Genomic DNA, 15770 nt, shown 5'->3' with positions numbered 1-15770 from the left:
TAGGCTATACAACGCTAACATTATGAATTTTAAATAAAAGCACCACCTGCTGTACATTTTGGCTAATAATTTACATTTCATAAGTGCTCAGAAGAGCATTATGAACAATAATACAGTCATAGAGTTTACATTTCCTTTAAAAAGGGCCCTATTTTTTCTGCTAGATTTACAGTTTACATTGCAAAATGTGCAGATTGTAGCCAGAGTGCCCCTGGGAAAGGCAGAGGGACATATGCAAAGGCTTATACAATCCCTGTGCCTCTCAGTGCCTATACAATCCCTGTGCATCTCAGTGGTCTTCAACCAAATCAGTCTCTTCCAGGCATACAGCACAGTTTAGGGTTAGAATACCAAGTTGATGTCTGCAACTAACATCGTTAAGAACATCAAAGAAGATTGTATTTTAGCATTTCCAACTGCTTCATTATGATTAATTAGCTAGTGCTTCATTAGAGTTTTATTGCAAAAAAGGGAAAAAACATATACATTAAATCACTATAATACACTGCACCAAACTATATAATCCACTCCATAAGTCAAATGAAATTATTACAAGCCAAGTTTTTTTTGTTGTGCATAGAGCAATACATACCCAGACGGCCTGGAATCTATCTAAAGGGTTGCTTAGAACATGAGCTTCGTATCATGCTGTGTCTTTTGATACATAGACCGAGAATTTACATGTTACATCAGGGTTTCCACAAATAAATTAGCTTTTATACAAACAGGCAGTCCCCAGCTGTATAGAACATAAAGGGCAGTATGAAAATGGCTTTGTTTTTACTTTCAGGTGTAAGGAAGGGATTGACACTGAGAATGTTTTCCATTATAGAGGGCATGTGATCTGCAGATTAACTGTGTGGGGGCTGCCACATGGCTTGATGTATCTGCTGTGTGTAGAGCTAGTTCTGTTTATTTAGTTTCACCTTTTCAGAGGTATTGAGGAATTTGTAGGCCTCACTTTCCTACCCTGTTAACCTAGCAGGTTTGTTTTTACTTTGATGGGAAGCCTTGAGTGCCAAACAGTAGGGAGCCTGTTCATAGCTGTACATATATATATATATATCACATCTGCGTTTATTTGAAAGTGTAGCAGGCTGCAAAGACAGCTTAGTAGCAGCTGATGAAACTGCTCTTTAATGATGTTATTAGATAGGGAATGACCCAGTCTACGATAATGGAGACTTTTTCTCCCCTGGCCAAATCCTAAAAAGTCCAGATGACAAACAAAAGTAATGACTTGGAGAGTAAAGAAAAAAAAAAATAACATTTTATTATTTCTAGTAGGTTTGAAAAATCACTGCCATTATCAAAAAGCGCTCACTGTGAAATTAACTCTTACTAGTTAGTCTTAATCATTTGCCAAGAGACACTCAGGACTTTACCTTACTTCTGCTTATATCACAAATATATATATATATATATATATATATATATATATATATATATATATATATATATATATATATATATATAATTTATGCAGGCTATGCACTGCTGATTTTATGCAATATACAATGAGAGATTGTGCTTTAAACTGAGAATGATCCATATGTGTATGTTTCCATGGAACAGCTTTTGTCTGCAGTAGCAACCACTTTATATCAGGTAACCAGAACCTAGCAGCAGGTTCCATGAGATACAAATAGAAGATACAAATAGAAGACTGCCTTCTTGGCACTTGACTCCATACCATCCCTCCTGCTGAGAGATCCTTGCCTGCATATGCTAATAATAGACTATAACTTTGTGGCCTGTTGCCTGGGGTATTCGGTGTCTCTCTAGATATGAAAGGGTTACTCATGGTAATACAGTGTTCCTTTACTAAGCTAGCCATTCTCTGTGCCTGCTCATATATAAAGATCTAAGATAAGGCACATTAATAGCTCTATCTAAAAATATACACAAGTTGCAATAGTGTCACATACTGGAATAGGACCTATCCATTATGTTTAGGAAACTCTGGTAACACATCTGAACCACCGACCGTTTATTTCTATGGCGGATTTTGCACACAAGTACAAAAGGATTGAAAAGTGAAAGTTCACTAAATACCATTCTGGGCTATATTCTGCAAAACTACATAATAAAATAAAGGTTCTACTCTTTTGATTAAAAGGGGCAAACTGTATATCTTGGGGAGTGAGCTCATTCATTTTAAATGTAAGCATATTCTTATTAATGCAGGTATAGGCAGTGCACAGCTCTCCAGGAACAACCCCATGATCCACTAACAGATGAAGACAGGCAAAGGCTACGGGGCATTATAGTTGCATAACATCAAGCCCACTAATGTTTAGTTCTTTTTAATACAGTGTATGACAGCATTCCCATGGATTTATAGAAGAAAACTCATGATTTAGCATTTTCTTCCTTCTACATGCACAAGCCCAGCCATTGCAACCAGACAGGGATACTAAAGAAGAAAACAGAACAGAAGAGTGCCCATAGTCTTATTTGAACACTAGTGATTCCATGTGCACAGTACAAACAGACAGTGGACTTTCAGGAGTGTCACTAAAACACAGCAGCAGTCTTAAAATAAGGGACCAATATAGGCCATTTACATAGTACTAACAGTAAACAATCTGGTAAAAATAGTCTGTCCCCAGCACCTTGTGAATAGTCTTGTCTTATTTGTTGTAATGCTGCTTGATGCAGGCCATAGTGTGAGTGGAGCAGAGACAGATAGGAGCATGTGTGAGTCTCTCTTGCTGTCATCAAGTCGGACGGGTGCTGGTCGCAGAAGCAGAGGAGCAGGTGGGGGACAGAGGGTGCTGTATAATGTAAAAACATGTGAAGGCGTCGGGACATAGCTCTCACTCAAAGCGTCTCAGGTGGTTGTACAATGACTGCACATAAGTAAACACACACATTGGATCTGGCTTCCTTCCCATCATCAGCATGTCTTCTACCTCAATAAGACGCTCACAGTTAGCAAATTTCCTGGAACAACAGAAGAGAAAGGAAATTAACCCAGTCTTTAAGTGGCTATAATATGGAAGAACCAAGTTACCGCTTCATAATAAATTGTCAAATGCCAGCAGCATTTAAAACACACAGCTAATGTCAGCTTATATTCTGTCCCAAATCTCTAGGATACTCTACAGCAGAGGTCCTCAACCTTTTTTTTTTACTCATGAGCCACATTCAAATGTACAAAAAAGAGTTGGGGAGCAACAAAAGCATGAAAAAAGTCCATGGGAATGGCAAATAAAGGCTTTAATTGGCTATTTGGCAGCACCTATATGAACTGACAGCCTACAGGAGACTCTACTTGGCATTACACCTAGTTTTTTATGAAATTAAAACTTGCCTCCATTTCTAGAATTCAAAAATAAGCCCCTGGTTTGGGGCCTCTGAGAGCAACATCCAATGGGTTGATGAGCAACATGTTGCTTGTGAGCCACTGGTTGGGAACTACTGCTCTACAGCACAATATGGTGCTTGGATAACAGAAAGTACTGACTGATTTAAAGGAGTAAAGCTGGATACAAACAGGTAGAAATGGTGTGCATTGTGTAGGGGTTTAAAAGACCTTACAGATAAGAATCTTGTGTATTGCAATTAGATATGTTGGTAAAAAAATTATGCAAATAATTAAATAATTAGATATCTAATCACAACATTTAGGCAATGGCAATCCGTTTTAAACTGGGGACATATGGGCAGAAATCCCTCTGTCACCCAATGGCCATATCAATATGTGCAGCCACATTGACCAATATCATGCCCACTTGGCCATAGGGTCAATTTGGGCAGATCTGCCCATTTATAATACATGAACTCTTGTCTCTCCCAATATTAGTGTCAAAGCTTCTTTGTAAAACCTTACGATAGTTCTAGACAATGGGACACAACTGAACACAACTGAAATAATAACAGAAATAGAAGTGATGCAATTACATAAATCTGTCAGGGGCTTTTGCCAAGTAACTTAATTAAATAGAGATGTTGCTGAGAGATTGAGAAGAGTGTGAGTATGGGATACATGTAGATGTGTGAAGAACAAATTCTGAGAAAAGCAATGGATTCTTTGCTTTTTTGAGGAATCTACTGTCTGGATAACCCTTAACAGGAATTATGGACAAGTCTCGAAGTACCCAGCATGTCCTGCTGCCAGGGCAGGAAAGAAAGATGAAGAGGCCCCTAGGCATTGCAGGATACTGGGGTTTCCAAACCGTGGGGAAAAACCAACAAAAATCAAGGTTGTTTAGCCTACTCTGCTGTATAGTTTGGGGGCTGATATTTCCGAACTGCTGACCGGCAGAAGGTTTGGATAACTTTGCTTTAACTACAAGAAAAATAATTTGTTGCCCTATAAACCCTAGATCTCATTACAATGGACTCTTTTATTTATGCACCAACTGGATGGTCAGGGAAAGCTGCATTTCTGCCCCATAACACAATGAGTTAAGTTAGACTTCCACTAGATGTACACATAGCACAATAATGATTCTTCTCTCAGGAGGTGGAGGGGGGTGGGATTAGGTCACTGTGAAAATATTCCTATAACTCTAACGCAATAACTGTGCTTGGGGGTGCGTGTTCAAAAAGGAAGAATGATTACGTGAGTTAACCAAGTTCATACTGTAACATAATGTGCACTGTGACATTCTGTGCAGTACAGCTGTTAAATACAGATTTCCAGCTGTTGTACACTATAGGCTCCGGCATTCTCAGCTGGCAGATATAAGAAAGCTGATAACAGATAGAAAGGCTCTAGTAGAGAATAATGCATAGAGAGAATAATGCATATGAGAACTTGGAGAGGTCCTTGTATTGAATCAATGGGAGGTCCAAATTAAGTGGGTAAAACCTATTTACTGGAAGTGTTTCAGTTTTGTTTGGCAGGTCTGGGAGTTTTCAGTGATAATTTGTTTACCTATTTATCCATGATTTGTTTTGTACATGAAGGACAGAGGAGTCAGCCTGTAGTTCTCCAGTGACAGTGGTACTTAGGGATATACAGTGAAACCTCTATTTTACATCCCCTGATTTTAAGTTTTCCCCCATTTTACATTGTTGTTTTGTCGTCCCACCTATATATTATGCATAATACATTTCCCTGATTTTACACTATTTTTTTCTGGTCCCCTGAAAAAGGTAAAATGATTGTTCTACTGCATTACAAATGCAATGTTAGGGAAGAACTATTGTTTCCACCTTTTCTGGAAAAATGACTTGCCTTGCTACATCTGGTATTTTGATCAACTATTAATAACACTGGCATCATATATCCTCAGGACAGATGGTCGTGTTTATGTGTCACCATGCTATAAAACCAAAACTCAAAGTAGTGTAAACATGTTTTCCAGCATATATCTGTATACAGATTGGCTAAACAAGTTTTGATATAGTGGTATATAAATTCTATGTCCCATTTCAGTTCTCCCCCACCAAAATGATTTTGGGGAAAACGTAATTGATGCATCTGGCATACAAATGATCCTTTGTATGTGAATGTTTCAGTTCTAAGTATTCAGATAATAACTGAAGGTCAGTATTGGAGACAGCAGACAGTGGCTTGTGTGTTGGTACAATTGTATAGATGGCACAATAGCAGTGCTGACAAAAGCAAAACAGAAGCCTGCTAAACAGATAAAAGTATGAGTTAAACAGATAAAGTGGGGGTTAATAATGACAGAATTGTAAATAAATTAATTAATGGGTGCTCAGGACATTATACCTAATTGTTTTCTCAGGGCACCCACATGAAGCCAAAAATTGTTTTAGAACATAATTATGCACTTAATTTTAATTATTTATTTTTCTACAGTAGGAAAAAAGTTCACTGTATTCATGGTGGTGATTCATCCTAAACAGCATGGGAGTGGGATTGTTCAACATAAACTCCAACCATTAAATTTATGGGTTTAATGATATAATTATAAAGTATATTGTGACTCCTTAACTACCCTAGAAAATAAATCTTTATCTGTGCCTGGAACTGACTGGGTCAATTTATGTAGGCACAATAACATTTTACATTGCCAGTTATGAAAAGACTGACGTTTCTGCAGACATTTACACAGCCCTAGAGAAGTTATTGGTACATCTTCCTTGGCCAGGTCAGAATTAAGACTGATAAAAAAGCCAGATGACTTAATTTTTCCAACCTGAACGTTTGCTTGTGCCAAGGCCGTAAATAAATGCCTTCATATTTCAACTCTGTAAATGCGATGTTGCATCTTTAAGTGACTGGAACTTTAAGTTTGTGCCAGCTGCTAGTTAGCAAATGCATGAGCTGTGTTCCATCTCACACATAAAGCTGGGCAGTTCCACCTGCAGCCCTTCAGCAAATGCAGAAAAGCCACTGACTGCCCTTGGATGCTAGGAAAAGTCCCAACACAAAGTAACATGAATCAATGTGCCATATGCTTTATATTAAAGAGTGAGTTTGAACATAAACAGTGCTTCATGAAACACTTCCATATTCATTTATTAACTTTATTTAGTCTAATGTCAAACAAGGAAATTAGTAGAACTGACAAGCAGTCTGTTCTGTCCCTAATGGAAATAGTAAAAACCTTTTTCTAACTTGCTTCAAGCAGCTTTTACTTATCTCCTTTCATGGAATTGGCAATAAAGTACCAATATATCTGCAATGCTGTGTAATGGGCTGTAAAGCAATTACAATTCTGTATGTAGCATGAAGAAGACCAGGGCAATATGTAAGACTACAGCACAGATGCATTTGGTTATATAGATGGTGCTGGAAAACTGAGTGTTGACCAAAAGTCTTGCTTTGTTACATCAATCACTTTCATTCAGACCCATGTTTAAATGATACAAAAATGTGAACATTTATAGATCATATGCACTGCTTAACTCAGCCAACCAGAAGGTAAAATGCAGCAGCTGGAGTTGATATGGCCAGTACAATATTATCTCCTTGTAATCTGACCATACAGGAAGTCATGGAATATGAATATTTATTGAACAGGTTATTGGAGTTGGCACCTGTCACTGAACTGCTTCTTTTCAACAATCTTTATACTATACTAGTGTGTGCTGTATGCTGGTAGAGTTACAATAAACTAACAAACATTTAAAGCATGAAAAAAAATTATGAGATAAAAGATGCCTGGCTTACTTCAAGCTAAAAAAGAAAAGGGAAAGAAAAAATAAAAAACACTGACAAAAATCCAACAAAGAAATACAGCAATATGGAGAATGCTTTGGAATAAGGAACAGGGCTGACAACCATCTATCAAACACTGCATTCAGATGCGTTTTATAGCTCACTTCTTAGCCATCTAACATACCAAACTATAATCCTGTAGATAGAGCAAGTAGCACTAAAGTATTTATTGTTTTAATTAACAATAATAATAGAAGATCTCAAACATAAGTCTATTTCAATGTGTCACATCACGGAATCAAACAAGTGAAGATAATGTACATCTAAAAACAGTTCCTTGCTTTAAAATGGACAATAGTAAAGACACCTGTACAAACCCAATCTTCTCCCAAGAGCTGTACTTTGGATTAAAGTTTGAGATTTTTAGATAGGTCTATAATCAGTCATTCCTGCAAGTTATTACATTGTATGCAAAATTCCTTTCCTCAGACAAAGAAATTTAGGTAGGGAAGCTGTTAAGGAGATGAAAACCATCAATATTATTAAAAATGTTTTCACAGGAGGGAACAGCATTAAGTTGTGAATAAACTGAATTATGGAAGCCCATATAAAGCTACAGACATCTGAGAGCTTAGCATAAGGAATTTATGGAACATGTTCCTTACTCTGCTGTGGAGAAACCTTGCTCAAAATTATGCTTGGCGTTGCTAGGCTCCAAAGCATCATAGTCAAAGGCTTCTGGGAAGAATGAGTGAACCAGGGCGCAAAAAGCCATTCCATTGTTCCAGCTGGATGAGAAGTTCTGTAGCTCAATGTTCTGAAATACAAACAACAGCCCAAAGTTAGGTAGGAGGGATGATATGTCCAGTTGCAGCTGAAATTAATGCATTACATTTACATAAATTTTTAGAATTATCCATAATCAACTTTACATGACACTAAAAACTGGTGTGCCTAGTGGAATACATACACATTCTGCCTTCAAACACAACAAGCATTGCAGAACCAGGCACATCATTTTATATTTCTAAATCTTCAACACAAATCTGTACTGATTTTAAATAGAAACTGGCAAAATGAAGGCAACCCCCCAAAAAATTAAAGTTTCAGTGACTTTGTGGAGCTAAACTTTCTCTCTAGAATCCTTCTGTTCATCTTCTTTAAATACTTATACAAGAGTAATGAAAGAATAAAACATTTACAGCAGACAGACAAATAAATACAATATCAGCCATTGATTTTAACAATTAGAACCCCAAAAGACACCATAGTAAAGAGGTTGAAAATAGAAAAGGTCAGACAGAAAAAGGAAAGACAGGAATGGAAAGTCAAACTGGACTCCATAGAAACCATTTTGGAATATGGTTAAAGGCCTTGATGAAAGATTTCAATCTTTCTGTGTTGAGTTGGCCAAATTGTCCTCACAAAGAAGTGCATTAAATCATGATTTATTTGAAGGTTGCAGGGTGATTCTTTTTTATATAAAGATTAAAGGGCATACACATAAATGATTCATACTGTTGGATGAAAGCAAGAACCTAATACTTTACTTTCATTTTTAATAACGAATCTATTTTATGCTCCTTGAAATATAGTATTATTAACACAAGGTCTCCTTTAAAACTGGAATTTTTAATAATAAATAGCTAGTCTTCAGTGGGCAGAGGAATTATAGATGAAAAAGAAAAATTGCTTTGGTACCCATTAACATCCTTACAACGGCTGATCTTTTGTCCTGTATTTAAGTGCATCTTAGGAACCTTTAGATATGTTATTTCAGATCAGTTTACTTAAGGATGGCATGGGCTTTAATAAGCGAATATGTACTGCATCAGTGCCCACACTCAGCCCCTGCCATTTCAGGAGATCACAAGACAGCCTCAGAGCACTGGCCAGTAATTTTCTTAACTTATCTGTATAAACAGTGAATTACTGTGCTGTCCTTAAATGCAAATTTATAAGGATATGAAACAAACCTTCATTTTTTTTGCTGAAAGGAACAAAGGCTCCCTTGTGCCATCTGTTTGATATACCTGGGGGATTGCAAATCTAAGTAGCATCCAGGACACAAAAGATTTTAAAGCTGCCATTGTTTAAGTACAGTATAATTAAAAAATTTAAATGTGCACATAGTACACATTAGGGCTCATCTACCATGATAAAGACACTGTTGCTGAAGCATGAACACATTGCACTTGAACCTGTACCTCTATACAGTGTAAGTCACAGACTGTGCCTTGAGTGTGCCAGAGGCCACCCATATTCTGTCTATATATATTATGATCCATTGTGCGAGTGCAGAGTTGTGGCTATAGAGAGTTAAGGATGCAATATCACGAAGGTAGTGACTGGGTGGATGTTTGGAGGGGGGCCCATTGATGTTGTAAGGGAAGCATTGGTGGTCACAGCCTGGTGGACCCTGAATGCTGCTTTGTAAACACACAAAAGTAATTTTTCCAAATTGGTAACATAAAGGAGCCTCAAGTTACAACTACCCGAAGACAAGAAATTTTATGATTCCCCTACTGTGCAGTCCATCTGGCCCAACGTAGGTACTGATATATGCGATTGTAGTGTAGAGACATGCAATAACACTTTTATTATATGATGATTAAAGGGAACTAAAGTATTATTAGTTTGTTTGATATTACCTTGTAGCCAATAGTTTTGGAACGGCACCATTCCAGTAGAATCTGCTTAATGCTGGTTGCGCTGGAAACACCAAAACTCTGAGAGCGCTTTAGTTTCACCTTGGATTCTCCCTTGCCCCTATAAACATCAATAAAGAAGCAAATCTAATTATTAGAGATACAATAAAATCAACAGTATTACATCTTAGTGTGTTTGAATGAAAGGTTGGTTACATGAAAGCACAATTCAACAATTTCTACAATCAAAACTGTGTTTTTTTTTAACTCTTCAATGGTTTAACTCTTGAGTACAATGGAAATCTAAAATGGAGAAGCTTCAGTTTTCTTAGTTGTCTGGTTTAGCTCAAAAATTAACAAAAACTATAGATTATTTGTGATTAAAACAATAGGCAAAGAGTTTGGTACAAGCCCAGTTCATTGCACTCACGTTGAACAAGGATGGTACTGTATAAGATTTTAAAGCTGTGTCTAATTGACATAGTATAAGATTTTAAAGCTGTGTCTAATTGACATATGACAATAATTGTGCTGAGTAGGGTCCTAAGACAAGGTGTGAATCAACCAATTAACCCTCTGGTGGCCAGCCAACATAGCAGCTTATAGGTGCAGTGGAAGAAACATACTATTTGCAGAGTAAATTTGCCAATACAGTGCATGTAAAAATCTTACATAATTTTTTTGTGTGGGGGGGGGCAAGTTTGATCCACTTTTGAAGGATAAGCTCTAAAGCACTCTAATATAAGGGTTGAACATGTAGAACACAATATTATGTTGTAATTAAATTAAGAAGATAATATATATATATGGTAAGAAGGTACAAACTCTACACTTTTACTTCAACAGTACATAACAATGCTCGAGAAACAAGACATATAAATCTAAGTATGAGCCGTTAGGAGACAATTGTACCTTTCAATAAAAAAAGCTGCTGACAGAATGTAATATTTGCTGTGCAGTTGTGCAGACAGCTAGGAAATCAATCTTATTTTTACTAGTCCAGCTGACTTTGATGGCAGGAAGCTCCTTGGGAAAAAACACTGTCTGGCAGGTTCATATATTTGTACTTTCTCTTAAGGGTCAGAACCTTAATATCTGAGAATATTTTAATTTTCAAGGAAGAGAAACATGCTTATATGCATAATACTTTATTTTTAACTCACTGGTTTTATGGTAAGTACAATCTATTTTCTAGATACTTGTACATTACTTCTCAGTAGGATAAGTACACCACAATGTTCATGCTATCAACTAGTTCAATTTGATTTCTCACTACTGGTATTATACTAGAACTCTCACTACAATAAACAGCATAGCTACAAACATTACTGTACTTCTTTCTAGTGTTAATACATTTCCTTTCGGTACCTGTAAAATGTAATCACACTGGGTTCCTCTATTCCTTAAGTTATTTGATATAACACCATATGACATGCACCATATTTAAGTCATCAAACATTTGAGTGGTTCCCTCCACTTATTTCCTCATAATAAAAAAAACACTGGTTTCTGCCCCTATGCATGCAAATCACATACACAGAGAAGTCTACTGCACATTCACACATGAACTGGTTCCATTCTGCATGTGCAGAATCGGGCAAAACCTTTCAAAGAAGATTATGGGTGGCAATAGGGCTCCCTTTCTTAATATGGGAGAGGCCTCTTTGTTGTTGGTTTAGGAAAAGTAACTTTCTATAACAGCTTTTAACTCTAAGAGGCCTATTTATTAAAGGCCGAATTTCAGTGAATTTAACATTTCTTAAAAACCATGATTGCATGAAAGTTATCAAAAGATCTGTGTGGGAGGGAGGGGGAGAGCAGCAAGAGGAGGACAAAGGAGAGCCACAGAGGGGAGAGAGACAGAAGGGAAGGAAGAGCAGCAGAGGGGAGCAAATATGGACTAGGGTTAGGCAGAAGACCCTTTAACAGGTACCTGCCCAGCATCCCGCCCCCATAATTTCACCCTAGGCAGATGCCTCTTCTGCCTAGCCCTAGTTCCGGCCATGCATGGCACAGTTTTGCATTAGAGTTGTTTGTGGTTGTAATAAATCTCAAATTTTTGGAGTTAAAAGAAATACAGAAAAATTAAAAAAAAATTGAGATTCGTGGAGAAAAAGAAAAGAAATTCAATTGTTGGTAAATAGGCCCCTAAAGGCCCAGTGTATTGGCTATTGTCATTGAGTATGTTGTCAACCAGCACAACTGACACCTTGTGCAAAATGGTACACCAACAAAATACTGCAGTGATTGGATACCATCAATTTCATTCTGCAGCGCCTTACCAAAGACTCAAGTTATCTGTAGGAGCAGAGAATAAGATATAGTTCTTACTTGGCACTGTCTTGATCAAACTTCTCAAAGAAAGCCTTGCGTACTTGGGTGCCGGCAGAACGTGGTAATGTCTGGGATCTTACCAGGTCCCGTTTCTTCTCAGCTTGGCAGCTGATGACTGGTGGTGGAGAGTGGGATTTGGGAGTAACATCAAAGTATCTGTCAGAACTGAAATAAAAGAATTTTGATTATTAATAAAAACACATTTGCTTCTAGAATTATGCCAATTGTTTCTACTGTTGGCTATACTAAGATGCCAAAGGAATAGAGAAGAAATTATCCTCGCAAACCCTGGCCTTCCTGATCTGAGTCCCAGGTGCTCAATGAAGGAGGCGTTGGCAACCTCAAATTCAGTGTGAAGAGAAATCATTGGCACAACATTGGTTATTTCTAGCAGGGAAAACCCATGCTCATTTATTGCAGATGCCAACCTTGATATAGTTAGTTCAATAACTAATATCTCTTCAAAGGCAATGATTGAAGCACATTTAATTGAAGATTGAAGCACATTTATTAAATGGACAGTATACCATCCTTAAGGTTCACAATGCCAACATACTAAGATGTCCTAATCTTTACAGATCCCCTTTCCATCAACTCATTAGTACAAACCAACATTTTGAACCAGGCTCACCTCATTCAAGCTATGAATATGTATTATTATCATTACATATCATTCAATTACTTCAACTAAAAATACATCATTCCACATCTTTAATGACCTATCCATCCCAAAACACCCTTATTTTAACATTTTGGAGCAAAATACAATACAAAACCACTCAACACAGCATATCATCATCTTTAATTTCCAGTTGCATCCTATTACTATAAATCACTATGCCAAATCAAGTCTCCATGCCACCATCATCCCCTACCCATCATAACCGAACCATTTCTTATCTTCAACTCAGTATATGCCATGCCACCATAATAAACTACCCATCTAACCTAAATGCCATTATGGGTTATGTTAACATACTAGGAATGATACCTGCCCGGTAAATTGTGCTTGATGCCAATATTATTAATAGAGCAGATAAATAAAAACATAGGAAAACTGGTATTTTTTTCAAGAAAAAGGGGGCAACCCTATAGTGGGCCACCGATACAGCCTAATTATTAGCTTGTATCAGCTACTGTATCTACCAATCTAATCGGATAACAGTTGGTTTTATGCTCATACTGATTTTCAATATAAATTTTTACTGAACCATTTGTCCTTGGACTTCACTATTCAATGTAAAAATAACTATTTGTTAGGGTTCTTATAAAGCATTATTCCGCCACACTGTTCAATTCCTCCATTTTAAACAATGTCCATTCTTCTGCAAAATATACTATTCAGAAAGTATCCAGGGGAAAACATACTGCACAAATCATGCAACTGGCAAACAAAATATACATATAAGTGCAGGAACAAACGAAAAATAAATTTTCCACGCATTCTAGGGGGCCCATTTACTTAGCTAGAGTGAAGGAATAGAATAAAAAAAACTTTGAATGATTTTTTTGGCTACTTCGACCTTCGACTACAACTTAGAATCAAACGAATTAAACTAAAAATCGTTCGACTACTAGTAGTAGTAGTAGTACTGTCTCTTTAAAAAAAAACTTCGACCCCCTAGTTCGCCACCTAAAACCTTCCGAGGTGCCATGTAAGCCTATGGGGAAGGTCACCATAGGCTTTGTAACAATTTTCTGATCAAAGAAAAATCGTTCGATCGATGGATTAAAATCCTTCAAAACGAATGATTCGAAGGATTTTTCATTCGATCGAACTAATTGCAGTAAATCCTTCGACTTCGATATTCGAAGGATTTACATTCGGCAGTCGAATATTGAGGGTTAATTAACCCTCGATATTCGACCCTATGTAAATCTGCCCCCAAGTGTTTTTTTTTTTGCACCTGTGAGCTACAAAATATCCTGTATTCTTTCACCACCAAACAGTCAACCGCCTGAAATCAGTGCAGGAAAAGCATTGTGTTGTGTATCAATAGAAATGAGAGCAGTCACTTCAACTGACATCCCCTGATTTATGAAGCGCTGAATGACACTTTTTATAGTTCTGTGGGCCAGCTGGCAAAGTGCTATATACATAAAGGTCCACCAGAGAGTTTAATTAATCTCCTCTAATCACTTCTGAATGTTAACATTAGTGGTGCTTTGAAGCTGCTATGCCTCAGACACAATGCTGATTTCTTGCCTTTGAAATAGTTTTCAAGACTTTGAATAATTTCAGGGCATAATTCAACCTCCATAGGCCCTCCAGCAAAAAAAATACTTTTCACTCAACTTCTTCACCATGCACGCAACCCACAATCCTGCTGCATCCCCCTCCACCTCTTGACAATTAAACATTATGCCCTACTGCTGCAGCTGCTCCCCCCCCGAATTGTCATAGAGCTGAATGATGTACAAGTAAACAAGAATGATGGAGTACAAGTAAACACCATGTCTCAAACTCTTTGCTTAAATGTTATGGTTTAATTAATTCAAGCATTTTTTTCATGTAGACACAAGGTTGTATGGATGACATTTCATTGCACCTTAGCAGAGAAAGTAATATGGCATAGCCAATAAATAAATATCCTACAGTTAATGGATTCAAATACAAAAAGACTATTTATCTGTGACATGGAGATGTGGAAAAAGCTACCTACTGCTGCATTCGTTTTTCAGAAGGCTGGTTGAGCCCAAACCTTTCCAAAGGTGACTTTCCTAACAAGAAACTGTAAGCTTGTGGATTTCCTTCGCTAATCTATTTATAACACTGCTTCAGGAATATGTTTTATTAGTTTCAGTTCCAGAAGACAGGCCCTTTTACTGGGTTGGAGATTCTGAACAAGGCAACACTGAGCAAAAAGCATGATTGGAAGGTCAATTAAAAATACAAGGTGTCTGCAATAATGATTTCCATCATTGACAGAATTGTTTTAATATAAATTGAATGTGGTGGTTTTCAGACATTTTTGGTTCATGCCTATTTGTTCAGAGAGATTCCCTCAATCTCACTTTATAAAATAGTTTTATAAGAGTCATCCTGCTTTACATCCAAGAATATCTATGTTGTACAACAGCAAGTAACCGCAGCAAAACCACAAATCTCACCTTAACTGCACTTCAGTCTGAGTTTTCAGTATCATTTCTTACAGTAAAAAAAAAGAATTTCATATTATAGTGCCTTCAAATAGCATTCCCCCATCTACTACTTTGTTTCCTCTGGAGGAAGGTGCCAATCAGTCCCACAGTTCTGCATTAAGGACCTTGACACATGGACACTTCATCGACCCAGTAGTAAATCTCCTTTCATGGGATAAAGCACCTGACAATAACAGCCCCATGACATTCATTGGGACCTCAAAAGACACAGCTGAACTGTTAGGGCTAGTCCACACGGGGAGATAGCGACGCGTTTGCGGTCGCCGCGACAAAGCGCCGCGACAGTCGCCGCAACCGGCGCAGGCGACAGTTTTGTATGGGCGCCTATGTAAAAACGCCTGTGCTAACCACACGAGGCGATGCGCTTTTCAACAGTCGCCTGAAAATGCCTCGCCTTTTTCAGGCGACTGTTGAAAAGCGCATCGCCTCGTGTGGTTAGCACAGGCATTTTTACATAGGCGCCCATACAAAACTGTCGCCTGCGCCGGTCGCGGCGACTGTCGCGGCGCTTTGTCACCGCGACCGCAAACGCGTCGCTATCT

The 15770-nt window shown here is 37.7% G+C and overlaps 1 protein-coding gene across 1 annotated transcript in view; it reads right to left on the bottom strand.

The window, feature by feature from the left end:
- Window positions 1-1649: 1649 nt before the first annotated feature.
- Window positions 1650-15770, bottom strand: part of smtnl2.S (smoothelin-like 2 S homeolog) — a 63925-nt gene continuing 49804 nt past the window's right edge. Inside the window, exons 6-9 of the mRNA XM_018249142.2 lie at window positions 12064-12231; window positions 9736-9853; window positions 7750-7901; window positions 1650-2946 (exon numbers count right to left, since the gene is read on the bottom strand). Coding sequence (XP_018104631.1) covers window positions 2820-2946; window positions 7750-7901; window positions 9736-9853; window positions 12064-12231 — 565 coding nt within the window. The 3' untranslated portion in view covers window positions 1650-2819. The remainder of the gene's footprint in view (window positions 2947-7749; window positions 7902-9735; window positions 9854-12063; window positions 12232-15770) is intronic.

Source organism: Xenopus laevis, chromosome 2S (genome assembly GCF_017654675.1).
Source record: "Xenopus laevis strain J_2021 chromosome 2S, Xenopus_laevis_v10.1, whole genome shotgun sequence".
Classification (NCBI taxonomy): Eukaryota; Metazoa; Chordata; class Amphibia; order Anura; family Pipidae; genus Xenopus; species Xenopus laevis.
This window is presented reverse-complemented; position numbering and strand designations above follow the sequence as displayed.